The sequence below is a fragment of the Tiliqua scincoides genome, chromosome 1, assembly GCF_035046505.1.
Source record: "Tiliqua scincoides isolate rTilSci1 chromosome 1, rTilSci1.hap2, whole genome shotgun sequence".
NCBI classification, from domain to species: domain Eukaryota; kingdom Metazoa; phylum Chordata; class Lepidosauria; order Squamata; family Scincidae; genus Tiliqua; species Tiliqua scincoides.
In genome coordinates this window covers 105,969,007-105,990,116 of record NC_089821.1, presented here as the reverse complement: position 1 = coordinate 105,990,116, position 21,110 = coordinate 105,969,007, and the positions used below count along the sequence as shown (strand labels likewise).

Here is a 21,110-nt window from a genome sequence, read left to right as displayed (position 1 = left end):
CTGGGTTGCTGCTGCTACTTCAGCACCAGTTATTAATCTCTGATCAGGACTGATCCAAATCATTCACGGGCATAAGAAGAGTCCTGCTGGATTGGGTCAAAGGCCCATCTAGTCCAGCTTCCTGTATGTCACAGTGGCCCACCAGATGTTCAGGGAGCACACAAGACAACAAGATACTTGAATCCTGTTGCCTTTCCCTTGCATCTGGCATTTTGTGACCATGCAATAAGTGTTGTGCCGTCACAAGAGCAGTGTTTCTTGGACTGGTCACATGTTGGTTCAGACACTGATTGGTCTTAACCAATCAGAAATGTGTTGCCTTTCCTGACCTTTGGGTCGAATCGAATAGTCCCATTGCGGGGTTACTTGCTTTACCCAGGGGAGGGAGATGAAAGTCCCCTTCTCCTGAGGAGCTGGCGGCGGCTGCTGAAGTGTGCAGGATGTGGTGGCAGCCATTTTCAGCACTGCTGCAGCCCCGCATGCCGGGCAGCTCAGGATTGGGCTGTAAAACCTCAATTGCACTTAGCAAATAAGAATGTCCCATTACATAGCAGCCTTGGAATTAGCAAATGCAGTTACCCTTATTCTTTTCTGGGAATACACACTGGGATAGTTAAATAAAATATAAAAAATGTAATTTGTTTTAAATATGGAATGTTCCCAAGATGGCCAGGGCATTTCTCCTTCCATGCAGTACTAGGAAACTTTTTGCATTCTACTATAGCCTGGAGAAAAGCAGTATACTTTTTTCCTTAAGTTATTATGATGGAAAGCACCTTTTATTCTGCAAAGAACTGGAATACAGGGAGAAGCAGTGTTTACCATGGTAATAAAGGCAGCTTTGCCAAAGGCATTTTCTATACTTTTGAAGGAACACACAGAGTATTTTATCATGATTGAAAAATGTTGCTTTTTTTACTCAGACCATGACATTGTTTTGAATATGTAGCAATAGGGGCTTCCTTTTCTGAATAGGAATAAATAGCAGTAATGTACTACTATCCATACTAGTTTTCTTTTGCCGAAAGTGGTATTCCTGTTCACACTTAGTTGAACCAGGGGACCTGATGGCTACAATGCATAGGATTGGTCTGCTCCTTTTGGGTTGATTTATGCAATCAGAGCTTCAAAGCTAGGCTATAGAGTCAATAACATCTGGCCACACAGATGAGGAATTCCAGGGCCTTCATCCGTATGCCATTTTTAACTCTTAGATCATTTGAATGCCACTGTTTGTCTTTAGGGGCTGCTGCACCTCACTCATCTCTGCATGCCAGGAATAATAGCTCTGCTATTGTTTGTAGGATCACATGTCTCTAGATGAACGAGAGATGTCAAAAACCTCTTATTTCACCAGCATTCTTGACTTTTGCTCAGCTTTCAGGAACTGTTGAGTCATCTGATCATCAAGCAAGCAAATCGGATGTGAAGTTAGTACAGGGGTTGTTATCCCTGATCGTGTAAAGAGGTGCAATCCAGTTCATACCTGCTTAGCCACACAGTCACTGAAACGATAAATCAGGGCGACTGGAAAAATAAAAGTACTTCTTATTGGTAGACACAACAAAGTGCCTAAGAGCACTTTATTCCCAACTGTGTTTCCATAAATGAAGAACACTGTGATAGCCTTAATGATAACACACAGCCCAATCCTACCTAACTACCCTGGCGCCTGTGCTGAAGTGCCAACAAACAGAACACTCTATTGACCTTCCTGTGAGGGCTTAATACATTTCTTTGTAACGCAGCTTTGTTGCCTTTATGATTTGTAGTTTTTCCATCTGGTGCTGTTATTGTGTTCTTTTATTTATTTTGTATTGTTGTTAGCCACCTTGGACCTTATATTGCTAAAGGGAACTGCAAGATAGACAGATCCTCAAATAAATAAATGGTACCTAATTGTTATTGAGATATAGCCTGTTGATAAAGGAGTACTGAGGTGCTCCTTTTTTAAAAATGTTGGTATTTATATACAGCATTGAAATATGCCAGGTGTGTAGATTTGATATCTTTTAAGGAAATTATTGTCTACCTGAGAGGAGTTGTAGCTTGTGTCGCCAGCCTTGTAATTGCTTTGAATTTGTTCATTAATGTACATTAATATCAGTCAAATAACATAACTTTCCTGTTTACAAAATGTCAGCAATTTAAATAAGGACAAAAACTGAAATTTTAAGAGTTAGACCTTTGGAAAATGTAGTATCATAGGTTTGACAGGAGGGCATCAATTCCCTTCTCTCCAACAAACAACTGCTTTCCACAGACTAACTCATATTGCTCATTATTGGCCTTTAAAAAAAAAAAAAAGGATTAAAAGAAAAAGCATGTAGATTTGGAGCTTTAAAACTAAGCAAAGCTTTTTACATCATAGTTCATTCAAATGAAAAATACTTCAGCGTGGAGTCATTCTAGTGTGTCTGCATTACAGATTTAACCTAGTTTGTTTTTTTTTGTTTAACTTGTATGGCTATCCACTAAAGAATTCTGCAATTTTAGTTCCATAGAGAATTTAGGGACATGTAACTGGATTCTCTACACTTTGATAAAACAGTTTCTAAGAACTCTTTGGAAGCTTTCATGGTCTTCCAACCCAGATTCAAACAGATTTAATTTTACCATGTAACTGTGTTGCTGCAGGTCAGAATGTGACTTTTGGTAAGTTGGTTTTCTTCCGTAGATAAGCGACTGTGACATGGTGACTATTGCTGCTGTTGACGGTTTGTTTAAATTATGTCATGTCACAGAGAATCAACAAAAATGTGTGACATTCCTGAGAAATGTGTGGTAGTGGAGCAAGTAGTGGCATGTTGTGATCTCAGCGCTGGTCCGAAATGTGAGAATATTCACATTATTTATCCAGTGTTTGCTTCTTTGTTTCCGTCATCCATCAGCTGTTTTGTCTCAAAGGAGGAAATAAAAATGCCTCTGAAATGAGAGAACTCTTGGTTAACATTATTAAAAGGGCAGGTGATTGAGCAAGAAACCGTTAATTAGTTGACTACCCCAAACAGGACCTCACTCATTCCCATACCATACTGTAGATAGTTTTTTTCTACTACCTTATTTTAAAATGAGACTGCTGGACCTATTTAGATGTTTTACTCAGGGAAACCTCAATCCAGTAAGAATTTTGCTGGATGGGCCCATCTTTCTCCCACCCCCTCAGCATGGGAAGGCAGTAACACCTGGTAAAGGCTCTACTGCATTTATTTGAATGTGTAGTCTTCTTGACCTCCAACTCAATCCCCAGATGTAATGAGCAGTTTTGGTTGCAGATTCAGAAAGATTCCATCTTCAAGTAAATGTGATACAGCCTGGATCAGATGTTGTCATGTGGCCCCTATGATAAGGGGGAGAGGAGCCCATACTCCTGAAATGCACAAGGGTTGAAATTTCTCATTGGAGGTTATGTCTGAAAAGGCCTAGTACTGCATCCTTCATAAACCATTAGTATAATTGGATACTACATAATTAAAAGATGTTTAGTCTATCAGAGTCATATTTTGGGTAATGATCTGAAATGGTTAATATACTTTCAGTGATAATGACACAATTTGGTTGACAATTCTTATATCTATCTTTAATAGTTGCATTCAGACAGGTGAATGTAATAATCAAGTCTCAATCATACTATGCATAGTCTGTGAAATACTGTGTTAGAGAGAGATGTAGGTATTCATTGCTTTTCAATAAGGCCTTAATTTGATACGTTGGAGAATCAAGGAATCTGCCATTGATTTTATAGCAGCATGCAAAGTGCCAGGTATTTTTAATGAAGGAAATAAACTGCATCGTAATTAAAACTGAATAAGGCAAAATCAAGAATCTGGAGGATCTACATAGTATTAATATGTAAGTACTATTAAAATCTATTCTATACCAACTGTGTTGTTGCTCTGAAAAATAGACAGATCTCAACTTAAATTTTAAAAAAGTTTCTCTGTTTTGGAAGGCTCTTCTAAAGTATGGTTTTGTTTTCTGTTAGGAGGTACTTAAGCATGGTTAATCTTTTTTTGTAATTAGCATTAATTTTCTGAAGTATGGTTTTGTTTTCTGTTAGGAGAATTTTAAGCATAGTTAATCTTTTTTTCCTAATGAACATTAATGTTCTGTTTTGAAGAAAACGTGAAAGAAATATTTGGACAGACCATTATCCACCATCACATCCCTTTCAATTGGGACTGTGAGTTCATTCGATTGCACTTTGGACATAATAGAAAGAAGCACCTGACATACTCTGAATTCACTCAGTTTTTGCAGGTCAGTTCATATTTTCTGTATGATAAGGCTTGATTCTTTCTCTTGTGCTTGGCTAACACTGCGAAACAGATACAACCAAGTAACGTAGTAGAATACTCATAAAGGTTCTAGTACAAGCTGTGAATGATCTCCTTGTAAATACATGCTGAAGACAAGAAATTTGCCTTGTGGATTGTCATATAGCCACCAAGGAATATTAAAGTCAACATGCATTTGGCAACTTTCATTGGATTAGTGGATTTCCTCAGTTAGACTTGGTTTGACTAGCCTGTGATTGTTTAAACTCTTTGCATTGCATCACATTGATAGTTACTGTTAAATTTTGATTATTTCATTGACTTTTTATAGGCTTTATCATTTATTGTGTTTTTTTTAAATTAAGATGTAACATTAAAGTGGGATGATCAGATTATATTTACATCATTAGATCAACCCTTTATAAGTGTGTTATTTGTACCTTGCATTGGCATTGATGCTGCTTGTGAATGAATCAGTTTGAATTATGCTCAGATACTAGCTAATTAAAATGCAGTTGTTTCTACTTGTAGAGTTTAGAGAATCTTATACAGTTTAATACCACAGTTACCATCACGGTGTTAGTCTCATTTGTAGATAACAGACGTGCCTAAATGTATTTCTATAAGTGCAGAAAACCTGATTTGCAGATTATTTGCTATGCTCCACAATATCATGGCAAAAATAATTTCCTGGCACCCTTGTCCTAAACACTCATGACAAGTTGTTTGCTTGTCATGATCCATATCAGAAAATCCATACCATCAATTTCATGCATGCTGGTGATTTGTGGTGACTGATCTCACAAGAGTGGTTTGTCAGTCTATCTAAAGACAAAGCCTGCATGAAAAAACGCGAAAGTTGGTTTTCAAACTATCCCTTCTTTGTAATAAACTGGGAGAAACCCTGGTTCATGCAGCAATGTTTGGATTTTTTTTTTTGTGCAGTTTTGAGACCATCTGTATTGATTGGTTGCCATGCACTGAGCTGATCATGTGTAGTATCACACCAGATGCAAACTCTGTTTAATTTAGCTTTCTTCAGGTGTCTTGAAACGGGAGCTTTTCAAGCACACTGTGCAAATGAACTGATCCACACAGAGTTGTGCTGGTTTTCATTTCAATATGCATAAAGGCCAGTGGAGGAGAGGGTGGAATCAGTGGGCACTCAGTGCTTTATTGTTGTGGTGTGCATTGAAAACGAAGCTTTCAATATAGTATTTTGTCTTTCAATATTATTTCAGGAACTGCGGTCAGAACATGCAAGACAAGCATTTGCACTGAAAGACAAAAACAAAACAGGTTTGATTACTGGCCTGGATTTCAGCGATATCATGGCCACTATTCGTCAACACATGCTCAGTAGTTTTGTGGAAGAAAACTTAGTCTCGGTAAGTATTAAGCGTCGTCTGACTAATGCCCAAATCCTAACCAACTTTCCAGCACTGGCATAGTGGGGCCAATGGGACGTGTGCTGCATCCTGCAATTGGGTGGCACTCATGGAGCCTTCCTCAAAGTAAGGGAATGCTTGTTCCCTTACCTTGGAGCTGCATTGCCCTTATGTCGGTGCTGCAAAGTGGGTTAGGATTGTGCCCTCAGTTTGTTGACTAAGGCTGTGCAATTAAGAATGTGAATTTATGCTCACGATCTAAAATACTGGGAATTTAGGGCCATCTGATCTGTAGACAAGTTTTTGATACATTTACGAGGTTTTTGCTAGCACGGCTATTGTAAAATTATCAGTGACAATAAACAGATAGAAGGGGTGGAAAAGGGAAAACATGGCTGTCATTTTGCTGTTGAGATTACTGGCAGCCCTAACTCAGCAGAATGTTTAGGATCTAATGAGATACATGAGAAATCCTGCCAAGGCCTTAGAATGTATTTGAATGTACTTGAGACAGCAAAGGTTTGTTTGATTTTTTTTAAATTGCATGGACTTTTGTTACTTAAAAATGCAAGCATTTGGGGGCCTCACCTGGTTTTTTAGACAGTAATGGAAGTGTCAGGGCTGTGCAACAGGAATAAGAAGCAAGCCAGGAATAAGAGGAGTAAGAGGCAAGCCAGTTCATTAAAGTATATTCCCTCATGACTATTTTGTGTGAATCATTCTCTGAACCAGTATGTAACAACACAGGGATGCCAACAAGAGCTTGTGAATAAGATTTTAGGAATCTAGTTGAATCCCCATTACCCAGTTTTTAGTTAGTTGAGTTATTAATAGCGCAGTCCTAACTTGCGCTGGAACAGGCATGCCAGCAGGTCTGCGCTGCATCCAGCGCAAGTTTAGGGCCGACTGTGGCTCAGCCAGCAGCAAGGGGAAACTTCTTCCCCTTACCCTGGGGAGAGCCAAAGTGACCCCAATGGGTCTACTTGGATCTGTGCTACTTCAGGGAGGGAATGGGGCTAGGAACACTGCCCAGGGAACGGGGCTAGGATCTAGCATAACTATCAGGTCCTGGCCCTGCGCACCACTCCCCATGCCCTGTGAATGCCTGCCCTGGAATGCCTCCTCCCCACCCGCCCCATGCCCCCCGACCCCTGCTTCAGCCGAGCTCAGATGACGCAATTTTACTGTGCCGGGCCTGAATCCAGCATAGGGAGGCCAGCGCAACTCCTTGCGCTGACCCCCCTGATTCTTAAGTCGATGCAAATGTTCCTTATAGCACGTTTGTGACACCCGCGGGTTGGCGCAAGTGATTTCCCCAAGCCTAATCCGGGGTTTAGGATTGCACCCTAAGTACTTTTCTATCAGCTGGACTTCCCATATAAGTTTCTTGCAATTCTAATTACCTGTCTAGCACTCTCCAGATATTCAAACAAAGGAACTGCACTATGCAGTTCCAAATGTACTCTTTTTCTAGCATTTTTCTCCCACTTTTCTGGAAATGAAACTTACAAACTTAATTATGATTTGGATTTATTCTATATTAGTCATGCTATAAAGATAGTTAATACTCTTCTTCCCCCCACAAGGTTGCAGGCGGATCTGTTTCACACCAGGTCAGCTTTTCTTATTTCAATGCTTTTAATGCCTTGCTGAACAACATGGAGCTTGTTCGAAAGATATACAGCCTTATAGCAGGAACTAGAAAAGACGTTGAAGTTACCAAAGGTAAAGTACTGTGCATTAATATGGAGATCACTGAAGTTTGATAATACATATGGAATAAAATTTAGACATCTGACCCTCCATCCGAACACGTAGAGCGCCTGTGTGAGGGTTTACTTCAGTGATTGAAATGGCCCCACACACCTGTCTCTTTGATAGTCTCCACATTGAAATGAATGAGTAAAATCTTTTAAGCTGAAGAGCCTTTTTGTGCATACCAGAATTCCTATACATGCAAGGAATTGCTGGCTCAAGGCAACTGTTTGGAATCCAGCAAGACCACCTACACAGGCCAACACACATTTTGCTTCCTTAAACGTTGCACCAATTCTTGTGTATATTTGGGGTGTTGATTCCAAAAATGCCATCCGTTTTGCCCTATCACGTCTAGTTTTGGAGACACCGCATAACCTCTTTAGTGAATGGTTCAAGCAGCTTCCTCATGAGGAAGCCTACACCATGGCTTCCTCATGAGGAAGCTGCTTGAACCATTCACTAATGAATCTATACTATATCTCCAAAACTAGATGTGATAAGGCAAAATGGGTGCCAGCTGGCTATAGCAGAAGCTGTCCTGCCTGTGATCCCCTCTGAAGCCCTGCAACCAGGGAAATAGATAAGAGTGCTGCAACCCCTCCCCGTGGGTGTGTGTGTAGCCTCCCTGCAGTTGAAGCCCAGAGGTTGAGCCCACACTGCTTCTGCCAGGCTCCCAAACACTAACTCCAGATGGGTTCTGGTCTGACCCCTCCAGGGGGGCACCTGCCAACCCTGAGTCCCAAAACAGCACTTGGAATTGGCCAAAATTTAGACCCTGTTTTCAGTGGCAGGTCTTCTTGACAACATTTCAGGCTGAGTGTCTTTCAGTAGCTATTGTTGAAGGAAGGAGAAAGGGCATTCTTGTTTAGACTCTGCTTCCTTGAACTTCTGGCAAGTGAGAGATTGTGTCTTAAAAGTGTTAAAATGAGTTATAATCGGCTATCTCTTACTCCTTTTAAAAACAGAGGAATTCTCTCAATCTGCAATCAAATTTGGACAAGTTACTCCTTTGGAAATTGACATCCTCTATCAGCTCTCTGATTTGTATAATGCTACAGGGTAATTCTGATTACATTTACTTTTCATATTAACACTTCCAAATTGTTGTATTTGTATAGAGCAGTGATTTTCAACCCTTTTCATCTCTCAGCACACTGGCAAGGCACTAAAATGGTCAATGCACACCATCAGCTTTTGACAGTTGACAAAGCACACTGTGCTATCAATGGGCGCTCACATCCCCCAATGATCCTATTGATAAATGACCCTCTCCCAAATTCCCACGGCATACCTGGGAACCATTTGTGGCACACCAGTATGTCATGGCACAGTGGTTGAAAATGGCTGGTATAGAGTTTAAAAAAAAAATTGATAACTCTGGGCTAGAAATCCTGTATTCACAGCTGGGTTTTGAGATGGTGCATGCATATTTTAGTGCACATACATCCATGTACATATGGTCTGGAACTTGTGTATCTATACCTGTGCATGCGTATACCTTGTTCTCATTATTCTTTCCTCAATTTTTGAGGGAGAAGGATTAATGGAATCCAGTACACAGTCTAGGTCACCCATTTTGCTGTCTGTATACTGTATAAGGAAGGGTACTGCTGTCCTAGTGTTCTGCCTTGTGCACAAAATTTTTCCACCCAACCAATGTATGAACCAGCTCCTTGACAAGTTAAACATCTGACTCAATCTGTTCTTTTTCAGTTTATGTTATGCTTTGAAATAACATATGTATCCTCTGTGCTAAACCCTTTTATCCGTGAAATTTACTAAAAACTATTGAGTTAAAAAGTTATCCTGTTGCAGCCCTACTGACTCTGCTTAGTAAAAATGGATGTCAGCTTTGTAATGTTAGTTGTGTGACCTCAGCTGACGATACAGGCTGTACTTCAGAGGTTCTTAATTTGTGGGGTCTGCATGGAAGGGGATCGAGGGTGTGAGGTGATCCCAGAATTAAGAGAGAGAGAGAGAGTGTGTGTGTGTATAATTCTTTTTTATTATTTTATATATATGTATATGTATATGTGTGTGTGTGTGTATATGTATATGTATATATGTGTATGTGTATATATATATTCTTTTTTATTATAATATATATATATATTTTTATTAGAATTTATTAGAATTCATATATAGAATTCGAATGCATGTTTGTGTGTGTGTATATCCCCCCCACCAAACACACACACACACATATATGTGTGTGCATATATGCATGCATGCACACATATATTTGGTGAGTTTTTTTAATTCTTCAAATTCTATAGAGCAAACACATTTTTCCTATGATATGAAATTTAGTGTTTATGATTGAAATTTAATGTTTTAATGCTTCACTTTTTGCCCATATATATTCAGTGCACTTTCAAGAAAAAAGCAAATAATTGAAATAAAATAATTTGTATATGTGATACGTATGTGACAGTCCCATTGGGCATGCATAAACTGCCTTTTTAAATGTGCATGGGTGGAGGAATCCTCTGCATGCACTCTGTATGATACAGCAGAGCATTCCCAAAGCCAAACAGAGAATACAGCATGCCCTATCAATGCAGATGAAGCTCTTTATTCACATTAGAGCCCCTCCAAACTCAAGCCTCTTGGTTGGTGGCCACTGCAGATAAAAACCTATGTAAGAGCTTTAACTGGAGCTGCATATTACATGGCTGAACATGTAACTGCAGATTGCAGTTCAGATGAATCACTTTTTTGGATACTTCTTTGTAAAAAGAAAACAGTTTACTGTAAACAGAAAACTAGCACATCAGAGAGATAGAGAAGGCTTGTCTAAGCTAGAAATTTCCCCTGTTGTGCTTGTTTTCTATGTGCAAGGAGGAATACCTTCTGGATTGTGCATGCTGTTATTCCCAACTGTGCTTTCTTTTCATAGACGCTTAACAATGGCAGACATTGAGAGAATTGCACCCTTGGCTGAAGGGGCATTGCCTTACAACTTGGCAGAACTCCAGAGGCAGGTAGGTACCTTCAAGAAAATATAAAATTCTACCCTGCACATGCCTGATCTCGTCTGATCTCGGAAGCTAAGCAGGGTCAGGCCTGGTTAGTACTTGGATGGGAGACCGCCTGGGAATACTGGGTGCTGTAGGCTTATACCATAGTCTTTCGAGTCTGAAGGTTGCCAACCAACCAACCAACCAGGGTGGTTGATGAAAGCCAGGGCATCTAAGCTGGTTGAAATAATGACGTCTTCCTCACTGAAAGAAATTTGTAAAAGTTACATTTGTATTTATTTGGTATGTGGTTTTTTTTGGAGTTTCCCTTTTGGAAATTGCCCCTCTCACACCTCCAAGCTGATTTGTTGCAAATAATAATTTGGCATGCGCATCAGATAAGCAAAATTGCCTCTGGTCCGCCTAGATTTTCTCCCTTTCCAGGAGATCTCAGAAGAGCTCTTGCAAAAATATCTGCCAAATTTGGGGATTTTTGAAAAGCAATTTGATGGTAGGGATGGGGAACTTACAAAATGCTCACTTGTTTGGGTGGTACTGTGGATACATCTGGACTGCAAGGCAAAGTATTCACAAAGGAGTCACTCATAATTAAGAGTTGGATCTCGTCTGACTTCAGAGATTATTGTGCTTGCTAAAGCTTGTATTGGTGTTAACTCTGTGTTAAAATTGTTAATAACCTAGAAAGAAAGGCACCTGAAACATCTTAGACAAAATACAAATTTGCAGTTAAAGACTCTTGCAGTCTTTAATTGAACTTTCAAATATTGATCAGGAAGAAAAACATGAGGTAGTTGAATTATTTTCCCGTGTATGCATACTTCACTATTTACAAATGACTACATTATCTGGATTGTTTGTGTTAACGCTCATTTTCAAAATTAACTTGTCTCACATTTCAATATACTTCTTCTGTTGCCTAATAATGCCATTCTGCTTTTGTTACATGTTCACAATCTGCACATGAAAGACTTGTTAGACTAATTATCTCTCATGGAAATTGACCAGGATGGTTTGGCTAGGCTGATTATTGAGTTTTGCTTATGTTGTTTGATTGTTGTTAGGCTGTTTCCATAGCAACCTGGAACGGTGGAAAAAAAGATTTTGACTTTGTGTGCTGGAAAACACTGCTTTAAAGTCATCCTGTTAAAATAAACAGATCTGAAAAATTGGATTTGGGGAACATTTGACCGTAATGAATTTTCACTTACTAAGGAAAAACTGGACTTCCTGGCATCTTCTATGCTTTGGGGGAACAGTCAAAAATTTAACATTACTTGGGCATGAATCTGTCTTTTCATGCAGCAGAAGACAGTGTAAATTATGTTTACTTGAAAAAGATTTCTACAGCAGAAATTTCAGTTAAAAACTTAATGCAGGTTAAAAGTAAGAGACATCCTGTTCCTCTTTGTGATTCAGTGAGGGTGGAGTAAGATGGGAGACATAGCTTGTTTTCTGTAAACTGTTTATCTGCTGTAGTAAAATCATGTCCTGTGTTATATAGTGAAGCTCTGCAGGTTGATTCTATGGGCTATTATATTTGATTTAATCTCAACTTGCACTTTTGTCATGGAATTGTCCTCATCATATGATTTAGCCTCTTTACCATCTAATTTCATGCTTGGTTTTTGTTGCTCTGCTAACTGGGGAAAGAGGCACCTTTTGAAGTGGCAGTCCTTTTAGCAGAGTGAGAGGTGGGATGTCCATCACAGTATCACATCTTTTTCTACTGGGTTTTTGCTGGTGTTTTTGTGCAGCTTTTTAAGATTATGAGCCCTTTTGGGACAGGAAACCATTTTATGTACATACTGAGCTATGCAAATTGATTTATAAACATTTTTGTTGAAAATTATATAAATATTCAGTAAAATAATCATGATAATTTCATGTCAGAAAGTAGTGTGTATGAATTGACCCTCAGTCACTTTCTACTCAGGTGGGTGGTCTTTTACTGAAAGTTTGCACGTAAACCCTTTAACCCTCTTACAGCCCAATCCTGAGCTGCCCGCAGCGCCCAGCTCGGCGGATCCATGGAGAGCTGCCGCTGGATCCTGCGCCTCCTGCGCTACCGCAGACGGCACCTTGGGAGAAGGGACGTTCGTCCCCTTCCCCCGAGTAAGGGAAGCTGCCCCACAATGGGGCTACTCTTTTTAGTGCCAACCAAAAGGTCGGCGCTAAAGTAAAGGCACTCGTGTAGGGCGTGCAGCCCTCCACGAGTGCCTTGGATCCTGCGGAGCTCAGCTCCGCAGATCCGCCTCTCCGCTCTCCCGACACGCCTCCCGCCCGCCCCCTGACACGCCTCCCCCATGACCCAGGCCACACATCCACCTTCCGTTCCGCAGCCCGGCAGTTCAGGAGACCGCTGAGCCGTGGAACCCGGTCAACCGCTGCGTGCTAGCCCAGCATCAGTGAGCCTTACGGCACGTTTGCGACTGTGGTCAGTGGTGCGTAGCCGTGCTGCGGACCTCAGGATTGGGCTCTAAAGCACTATATAGTATGAAGTATTAAGATGATTATTAGACTAAAGCAATTTCTAACTAATTAAAGCAGATCACTCCAGATATATGCACGCTGCATGGATGATCATTTCAGTGGTCTCCAAACTCAGGATTGCTGCGCAGTGAAAAACCCATCCCCAGTGGGAATGAAGCTTACCATTCTGCAGGGCAGTTGGATATCTTTGTCACCGATCTCCCCAGAACTTCACACTGGGTAGTTGCATCTGCCTGGAAATCTGGGGGAAAGAGCCTACTGGGGTGATAGGCAATGGAAGGGACTGCCCAGTGCAAAGTTCTGAGGAAATTGGTGAAAATAAATAGCTGCCCTATATAACAATAAGCTCTGTTCATGCAGGCAAAGGCTGTGTTCAGGCACTGAATCCAGCCCACGGGCCGGGGTTTGGTGCCCGGTGCTTTAGATGGAAAGGGATGATGTTTTCATGTAACAACTCTATGATATTCTTATGAGTGGGGATTCCTTATTAGGATTTTTGTTGTTGTTGGGGTTCTCTGGCCCAAATCCTAACCAACTTTCCAGTGCTGGCTTGGCTGTGCCAATGTGCTGGCTTAGCTGGACGTGTGCTGCATCCTGTAGTTGGGGGGACTCACAGAGGCCACCTCAAAGTAAGGGAATGTGTGTTTCCTTATTCAGGAGCTGCTTATGTTGCTGCTGGAAAGTGGGTTAGGATTGCGCCCTCTGTGTCATACTGCGGAGGAATAAACAGCTCATAAGATATGGTGCATTTCCGCTTTGTCTTCTAGGAAAGTTCATTTTGCAGGACTGCTATACTGCTGAACAAGGGAATTGGAAGACTATCCATGCTGGTGATAGCCTGTCTAATAGACTTGGGCTGTGTCTTGGATCCCTATACTAGGAACAGGACTTTGCCATGTGTCCTGTCCTGTGTCATAAGTTACCTCAGCATAGTGGCCTATAATAGCAGGCCAATAGATGAATGAAGAGTAAATACAGTTGGCACTTAATAGAGAAGAGCAATAGAGGTAATGCTAATGAATTCTTAACTTTTTATTAGCATACCTTTTCTGCCTGTTTAGCAAAAATAAAAGAGTGGTATGGTCTTTCACTCATACCTGCTGCTGCTATTGTCACTGAAAGATTTTCTTTGTCTAGCTGCTAAATATCTGTGTACAGTGGCTTCATGGAGAGATGCCAGTGACAGTAATTTTCTATTTATAAATATTCATTGTCTGAAAGCCATAGCATTAATTATGCTAATTTACATATCCTATCTGAACACTGGCGTGCTCCAGGCTCTAGCAAGCATCTTCACAAATTGACTGAAAGTTCTATTTCCATTACAAGAAAAGAGAATACAGACTCAGGGTCGACATATCATTAGGACACACATCAATGTGTAGTTTTGATAGGATTTTCTGGAGGATTACAAGGGAAATAACAACCATGGGAAGATGGAAGAAAAGAAGGGGCACGGAGCGCAGACAGAACTTCAGCTGGAAATACTTTGCTATGCCTGCTGGTTTTAATTTTGCTGTCTTTAAGCCAAACCCCAATGCTAACTCTAAGCAAGGGAGATTTATCTGGAGGAAGCCCAAGAGCTTCCCATTGAAGGCCATACAAGGAGAGTACCCGGGAAGCTGTAACATCACTTTCTGTAGTATTTTTTTATTATTTTGAATAGTTATATACTGCTTGTCAACAACAACAAAAGTTTTCAAAGCATTATTATTTAGTAGAAGCAATGAGAAGATGTCAATCTCTTTGGGACAAGAAACAACGAAACGAACATCAGACACCATCAACAGCTACTGGGAAAGATTGTATACTGGGATGTATAGTTATGGCTGCTCTCTCCCTGCTAAAATCACCACTTCCACAAATGTCTTTTGTTCATTCTGCTATGTGAAAATGAAAATGTTGGCTGCCCAATGGCTATGCCATAACATATCCCCCATTTTTCAGCCCATTCCACCCCTTGGCTCTCCTTGGACTTATGCCTCTGTATTGCTGGGGTATGACCAAGGTGACTCACAGGCCATCAGGGGGCCTAAGCAGAGGTAAGGGGAAAATATTTCCCCTTACCTCTCAGGCTTCTGATTTCAAACCCCTCCTCCCTCCAGTAGCATGCAGCACACACTTGCAAAACATGGCTGCATGATCTAGCATGGTGGAGTATAGGATTGGGCAGAAAATCACATTGAACATAAAAGGACATGGAGTGCTTAATTCCACCTAAGAATACATTCTGTAGATGGGATAACGGAAGAAAGTCATTGGTTTCCATATGTGCCTTCACAAAATAAACATTTTTTTAACATACCATCTCTAGGTTATTGGAGATTGAACTCTTTTGTTTAAACTGAAAAAGTACTGCTTTGGTTTATTTATAGTGTAATCATAGGCATGTTTACTCGGGTGTAAGCCCCATTGAGTTTAATGAGATTTACCCCCATGTCAGTGTATATAGCATTACAGCTCCTGTCTTATTTTTACCAGATTAGTTTTTACACAAGCTCAAAGCACAGCTGCTTTCAGTTCTCCACTCCTTTTCCATAATATTATATCTTCTCTTTTTCTGCTCCACTCCCTGTCCCTTCCTCCTCCTTCACTCACAGCAATCTTACGGTGAACTGGGCAGACCTATCTGGCTCCAGGTAGCTGAGTCGGCTTACAGATTCACTCTGGGCTCAATTGCTGGAGGTGAGTGATGGGTCTGTGTGCTGTTCTCAAGGCTTGGTTGCTGTAATACTATCTTGCCGTGCTGATGCAGGTCAGGTACGATGCCGTTCATTGTTCCTCAAGGTAAAGATGGTGAGGCTCTGAAGAGAGCTCTTTATTGTTACCTCCCTCCCCCCCCCCAACCTATGATCAGAAGTCCTGACGGAACATGGATCTGGCACTGCTGGCTCCAGACAGTCCTTGGAGCAAAACCTGCAGAATGACATAAATAGACTTCTCAGATGCAGCCTCTGACTCCCCTTTAATTATAGTTGATGTGACTGATACCAAAACAAAACTGAAGTAAAAAAAAGAGACAGGAAAAAAAGATGAGGCCCTAATCTCTTCCCTTATGGATTTTTATTAGTTTCCATTTAATTACTAATTTATCTTTCAAACAGAATGTAAGAGGCCATAAAACAAGTGCACACTCACTTCATTCATCTCATATGCCATTCATGTCTTATGCTGTTAAATGTAGATTTTTATAAATAAATATCAGCAGTTAGAGTTTTGAATTGAATCTTTAGTTATAGATAACAAGACAGCCTGGTCTATATGTGCAGCAGAATGAGGATTTTGGATGTAGCAAGGTGATGGGATTTTGGATATATTTGGGGGGAATAACACTTTTGACTATGCCCTGGAATTCCATATTTTATCAGTGTGAGAGAGTCTAAAATATTCTTTGTGGTGTACCATTTTACTCCCTGAAGGGATCTTTTTACATAGGGAATATGTAGACCAGGTCTAACTGTTTAGGAATGAAGATGAAGGAAGAATTCAACTTGTTCTGTCCAGACTCGTCCCCAGCTAAACGAGCCTTTATTAAAGAGATGACTTTGGTAGCAGTTAGGAGGCCAGAATCAATCAAATCTCCTAATCTTTTGAGATGCTGACAAATGTGAGATAGGTAGTTGGAGTATCTTATTATTTCCCTGCTGAAAAGATTTCTGTCTGATCAGAGAATTTGTCTGCACAACATGTCGCACCAGGTGTTTTGTACTTAACTTGACCAAGGCTTAGCTTCAGGGTTCATTTTTAAATGTCCAAGTCCTGGAACATGTGAAGTAATAGAGTTCCTGTGAATGCATGCAGATTGTCCATCATCACTAGGTAGCCCTAATTACCCCAAGCGCCTAGAACTATGAGTAAGATTGTTCTTACTCTGCACAACAGCAGAGGCCTGCTCAATCTCTTTTATATTGGTGCTGTTCTAGAACAGGGGTGTCCAAAGTTTTTGGCAGGAGGGCCACATCATCTCTCTGACACTATGTCAGGAGCCGGGGGGGAAAAAGAATTAACTTACATTTAAAATTTGAATAAATTTACATAAGTTTACATAAATGAATATATTCAAGATGAACTTATATGAATGAATGAAGGCCTTGCAATAGTGCAAGGCCTATAAAAAGCCTTGCACAAAGCAAGGTTGGCCTTTCCTTTGCTGCCTCTACTGCATCATAGACATGAAACAACAAGCAGTGGAGGGGAGCCCTCATCCCACAGCTCACACGAGAGGTCAGTCGCCCTCATGCTGAGAGCAGTTGTGTCGGGCCAGTGTGGGCTCCAACAAATCTCTGGAGGGCCAGAGGCTCATCAGAGACTGGGGGTTCCTGAGGGCCGCATTGAGAGGCCTCAAGGGCCGCAAGTGGCTCCAGGGCCGGGGTTTGGGCACCCTGTTCTAGAAGTTAACTTTTCTCTTTGTTTTCCCTCCCGCTTTCTGGTTCTTATAGCATATGTGACATGGGTTGTGTTGTGCTTGCAGAAAGAAGTAACTCTTGTCCTTTATGCCATATTTTCATACGCAACTTGCATAGTTTAAACATTGTCTCTGTTTGGTTTACAGCTGTAGGAGCCACGGCTGTGTACCCCATAGATCTCGTGAAGACACGCATGCAGAACCAGCGCTCATCCGGTTCAGTGGTGGGAGAGTTGATGTATAAAAACAGTTTTGATTGTTTTAAGAAAGTTTTGCGTTATGAAGGCTTTTTTGGTCTCTACAGAGGTAAGTGCTAAAGATACAGGGGCCTCTTAGGAGAGTGGAAAGGTGGCGTTCAAGTGCCCATATAATTTTGATTTAAGTCATTTATTTAATTAAGGGCCCATAACAAATATCTCTACAGGTGACTATTTTATGGAAGAACTAACATCCTGGTCCTACAACATGTACCTCGCATGTACCTTGAGCCAAACCAATACTTACATATATTTGCTCCTTTAAAATGGAGAAACTATTCTCAGGTAGTTGCTCAGTGAATGGGAGGTGCTACAATTAATGGAAGGAAAGAGGTTCTTCTGTGATCAGAGCTCCTTTTCGAGCTTGTCAGCATTGTCTGCTTCAGCTGACTGTAGCTCCCTGGGTTTCACACAGGATTTTTTCTTTGCCTTTACTGGAGATGCCTGGACTGCATGTGGGACTATCTGCAAAGCAGATGCTCTGCCACCAAGCTGTAGCCCCTCTTAAGGGGCAAAATACAGCCCCACATGTCTGCAGGAGCACCTCTTGCTTCTAGAAATAAATTGGGTTTTGAATGTGAAAAATAAAAGACCACTTTAACAGAACATCCTTCCACACAACTCTTGCATTCTAATGAGGCACAAGTACAACTTCCCACCTGCCAACTATGGATATGGAAAGAGTTCTGTTTTCATTGATATCTACGTTATATTTGGGAGGGCTCAAACAACTATATTTTTTTTTCTTGGGGACGACTCATTTAACAGAAGTGATCACTGGTTTCCATTTTGTGCAAACACAAAGAAGCTCACTGTAGCAGAGACTTGCATATTTTATGTTTGAAGCTCAGTAAAGCTTCACATACACTGATGACACTATGTACATATTTAAATAAATGTGTGAGACCTTCAAGTGGAATCAGTGCAAAAGAGGTAGTGTGCAATATTTCAGTATTCAAACAAATTTTATTTCCTATATACCTCTGTCATCCTGGAACCCAGCTCCATAATAATGTCTGAAATTATATTCTGAACTTCCTTGGTAAAGTTCTGCAGACTTGAAGATTAATTCACACTTTACCTGCATTTTTAACTTAAATGTCCGGGTTCCCCTGCAATAAGCATGGAAGAGGTGTTTTTTCCATTTGTTGCTTCTGTGAGTAATACAGGGAGATCTGGTCATGTCACTGCTCACACACAGTTCATACATGACAGCACCGCACCTCTGCTTTGCCACTTAAATTTGTTAGGCATGAGCCTAATAAAGTAACATGTAAGGCTGTGTGACATTCAGATTTACTGTGAGTGCATATGTCCCCGCGTGCATGCCCTGCATTTAACTGTGTACTAATGGCTGTGGGAGGTGTGCCTCAGGTATTTTTGTCGATTAGTTCCTTTAACTGTAGGCACTACTGTGCTCAATATTCTTTTAACCAGAGATCAGAGACTCTGGCTGGGAGAGCAGCATTTCTTTTTGTTGTTGTCAGCCACCCTTTGTGTGCTAATAACTACCTTTCTCTAGCATAAAAAGTCTGTTAAGCCTCACACAAAAAGAACTACTTTGAACAAGACTAAGCTACAGCATATATTAGCTGCTGATCTTTTTTGTGTGTAGGTACACATTTGCTTTTGGTTTCTTAGGAAAATGGAATAAGGGTGGATGATAAATCCTGCATTACTTATCGGAATGATACTTTCTGCTGAGAGCTGGTATGCTGGTTGTGCAACCTGTGTCCTTTCTGTTCAGGAAGGGGTGGCCTTATCATGCAGAGCTCGTCTGCTAATCTGGCAGGCAGGCAGGCAGACTGGCAGATTAACTTCATTTCCACTGAAACTGCAGTGGGATAAAATGAATCAAGATGACTCAGCAATTTATTATACTCCTCTAAGCTCTTACGTGAGTTGAACGGCTGGAGGGGGTTGGGCCAGAGGAGACAGGTAACCCATGCATGTACTGTCATGGTTGGAAAGAGATGGATTAAAAGTTATTAAAGCCTTGTTTAACTCCAAGCAAGTTAAGGCTGCCCTCTACTGATCTGTTTTCTTAAACTGGTCTTCTCTGAGACAAGTACCCTTAAATTATTTTAAGTAAAGAAAGGGACTTGTAAGTAATGAAGTCCAATCCCTGCAGAAGTGGGGATCGTATGCTTAGCTATTTAAAGCAATGAACTAGAAAGCCCATGGATATGTAGCTGGAAGTGACTTCAAGAGAGCTTTCGGTCAGTCCTCTTTTCTTGGGAATTAGTTAATTCTTAATATGACCAAGTGCTTGTGTGTGCCTGCTCCTAATTGTACAGTATAGTATGAAATAGACCTGGTGTAGCATAGTAGCTAAAAGCCTGATCTGTGAATCAGGAGCTCCCTGGTTCAGACTTTTCAGACTCAGTTCCCTGTTTGCAATATGAAGTTAATAAGGCTTCCTTTACAGGTTTGTTGTAAGTACATCCAAACAATACATGTGAAATTTTGCATAAGTTTCAGAAGCAAAAGCAAAATGCTTATTATTTCAAATATAAGAATACAATGGGACATCCTCATCTCCAGGTTCAGGAGCCACAAATGTGACTTACTGCGGGTTCCAAACCTGTGGCTGGAGGGCTTCTCCAAAACTTCCACACACAACAGGAATCGCCTTCCGGTAGCATCTGGGAGGCGTTCCAAGATGCGTGGAAGTTGCCCTCTGCTTGCATGCTCCTCAGAAGGCCTCCAGGAGGCTTCTAAGACACACTTCAGGTTTTATGAAAACCAGAAATGCATCTCAGGAGCCTCTGGGAGGTGTTATGAGGCGCACAGAGGCTGCGTGTGACCAGAAGGCACTTTTGGTCGCGACTATAGGTCCTCTAAGGGGCTCCCCCTGTGGATCTCATTATCCACAGGTTCAGTATCTGCATGGGGTCTGGAAATGGAACCATGCAGATACTTGAGAGCTCACCTGTATGACTAACTTTGGGTGTTCGGAGATGCAGAGCTGGGATTGGGGGAGCAGGACAGGAAGCACAAGTGCCTCATGCTTCCTTTCTGTTTGGCTTCTTTGTAACTTATGAAGGGGAACTTTTGAATCTTTCCCTCTTTTCTACAGATGTGCAAGCTGTACCCCATGGGAAGCAAGCCCATGCATAGGGAAGAAATGGGAGTTTCTTTCTAGGTGTTTTGAAAGTGCACTCAAAACTAAAGTCCACAGTTCATTTATGTATGAGGATATTAAGGGAAAACATGATGCTATTCTTCCCAGTTAAGTAAGAAATGAACAACCTTTTGACAGCCAGTCTTCTGACCATTTAGTCCTGAGACACTGCAATGAGCATTTCAGCACACGGCACTTCTTTTTCAACATCGTTAAAGTTGTGTTTCATTAAAATGAGTTCATTTAATGGCATTAAACATATTGGATTACTTTTATTTGTGTTTCTGCTCTTTCACTGACACGACAGCCCTGCTAATTACAGTGGCCCTTCTGGTTCCACTACTACAACATTTCTGTTTATGGACCTACACCTCTATTATACCCAAAGGAAGCTTCACTGAATACACATGTTCTTAACTAGATGCAAGTT

At 41.0% G+C, this 21,110-nt stretch overlaps 1 protein-coding gene and 1 pseudogene across 1 annotated transcript in view; both read left to right on the top strand.

Annotated features, from left to right (window-relative positions):
* SLC25A12 (solute carrier family 25 member 12) overlaps positions 1–21,110 on the top strand; it is a 59,720-nt gene that overhangs the window by 18,000 nt on the left and 20,610 nt on the right. The window contains exons 5-11 of the mRNA XM_066612225.1: positions 4,121–4,260; positions 5,519–5,665; positions 7,252–7,390; positions 8,389–8,482; positions 10,323–10,407; positions 15,495–15,579; positions 17,447–17,605. Coding sequence (XP_066468322.1) covers positions 4,121–4,260; positions 5,519–5,665; positions 7,252–7,390; positions 8,389–8,482; positions 10,323–10,407; positions 15,495–15,579; positions 17,447–17,605 — 849 coding nt within the window. The remainder of the gene's footprint in view (positions 1–4,120; positions 4,261–5,518; positions 5,666–7,251; positions 7,391–8,388; positions 8,483–10,322; positions 10,408–15,494; positions 15,580–17,446; positions 17,606–21,110) is intronic.
* Positions 10,424–10,541, top strand: LOC136637434 (5S ribosomal RNA; annotated as a pseudogene).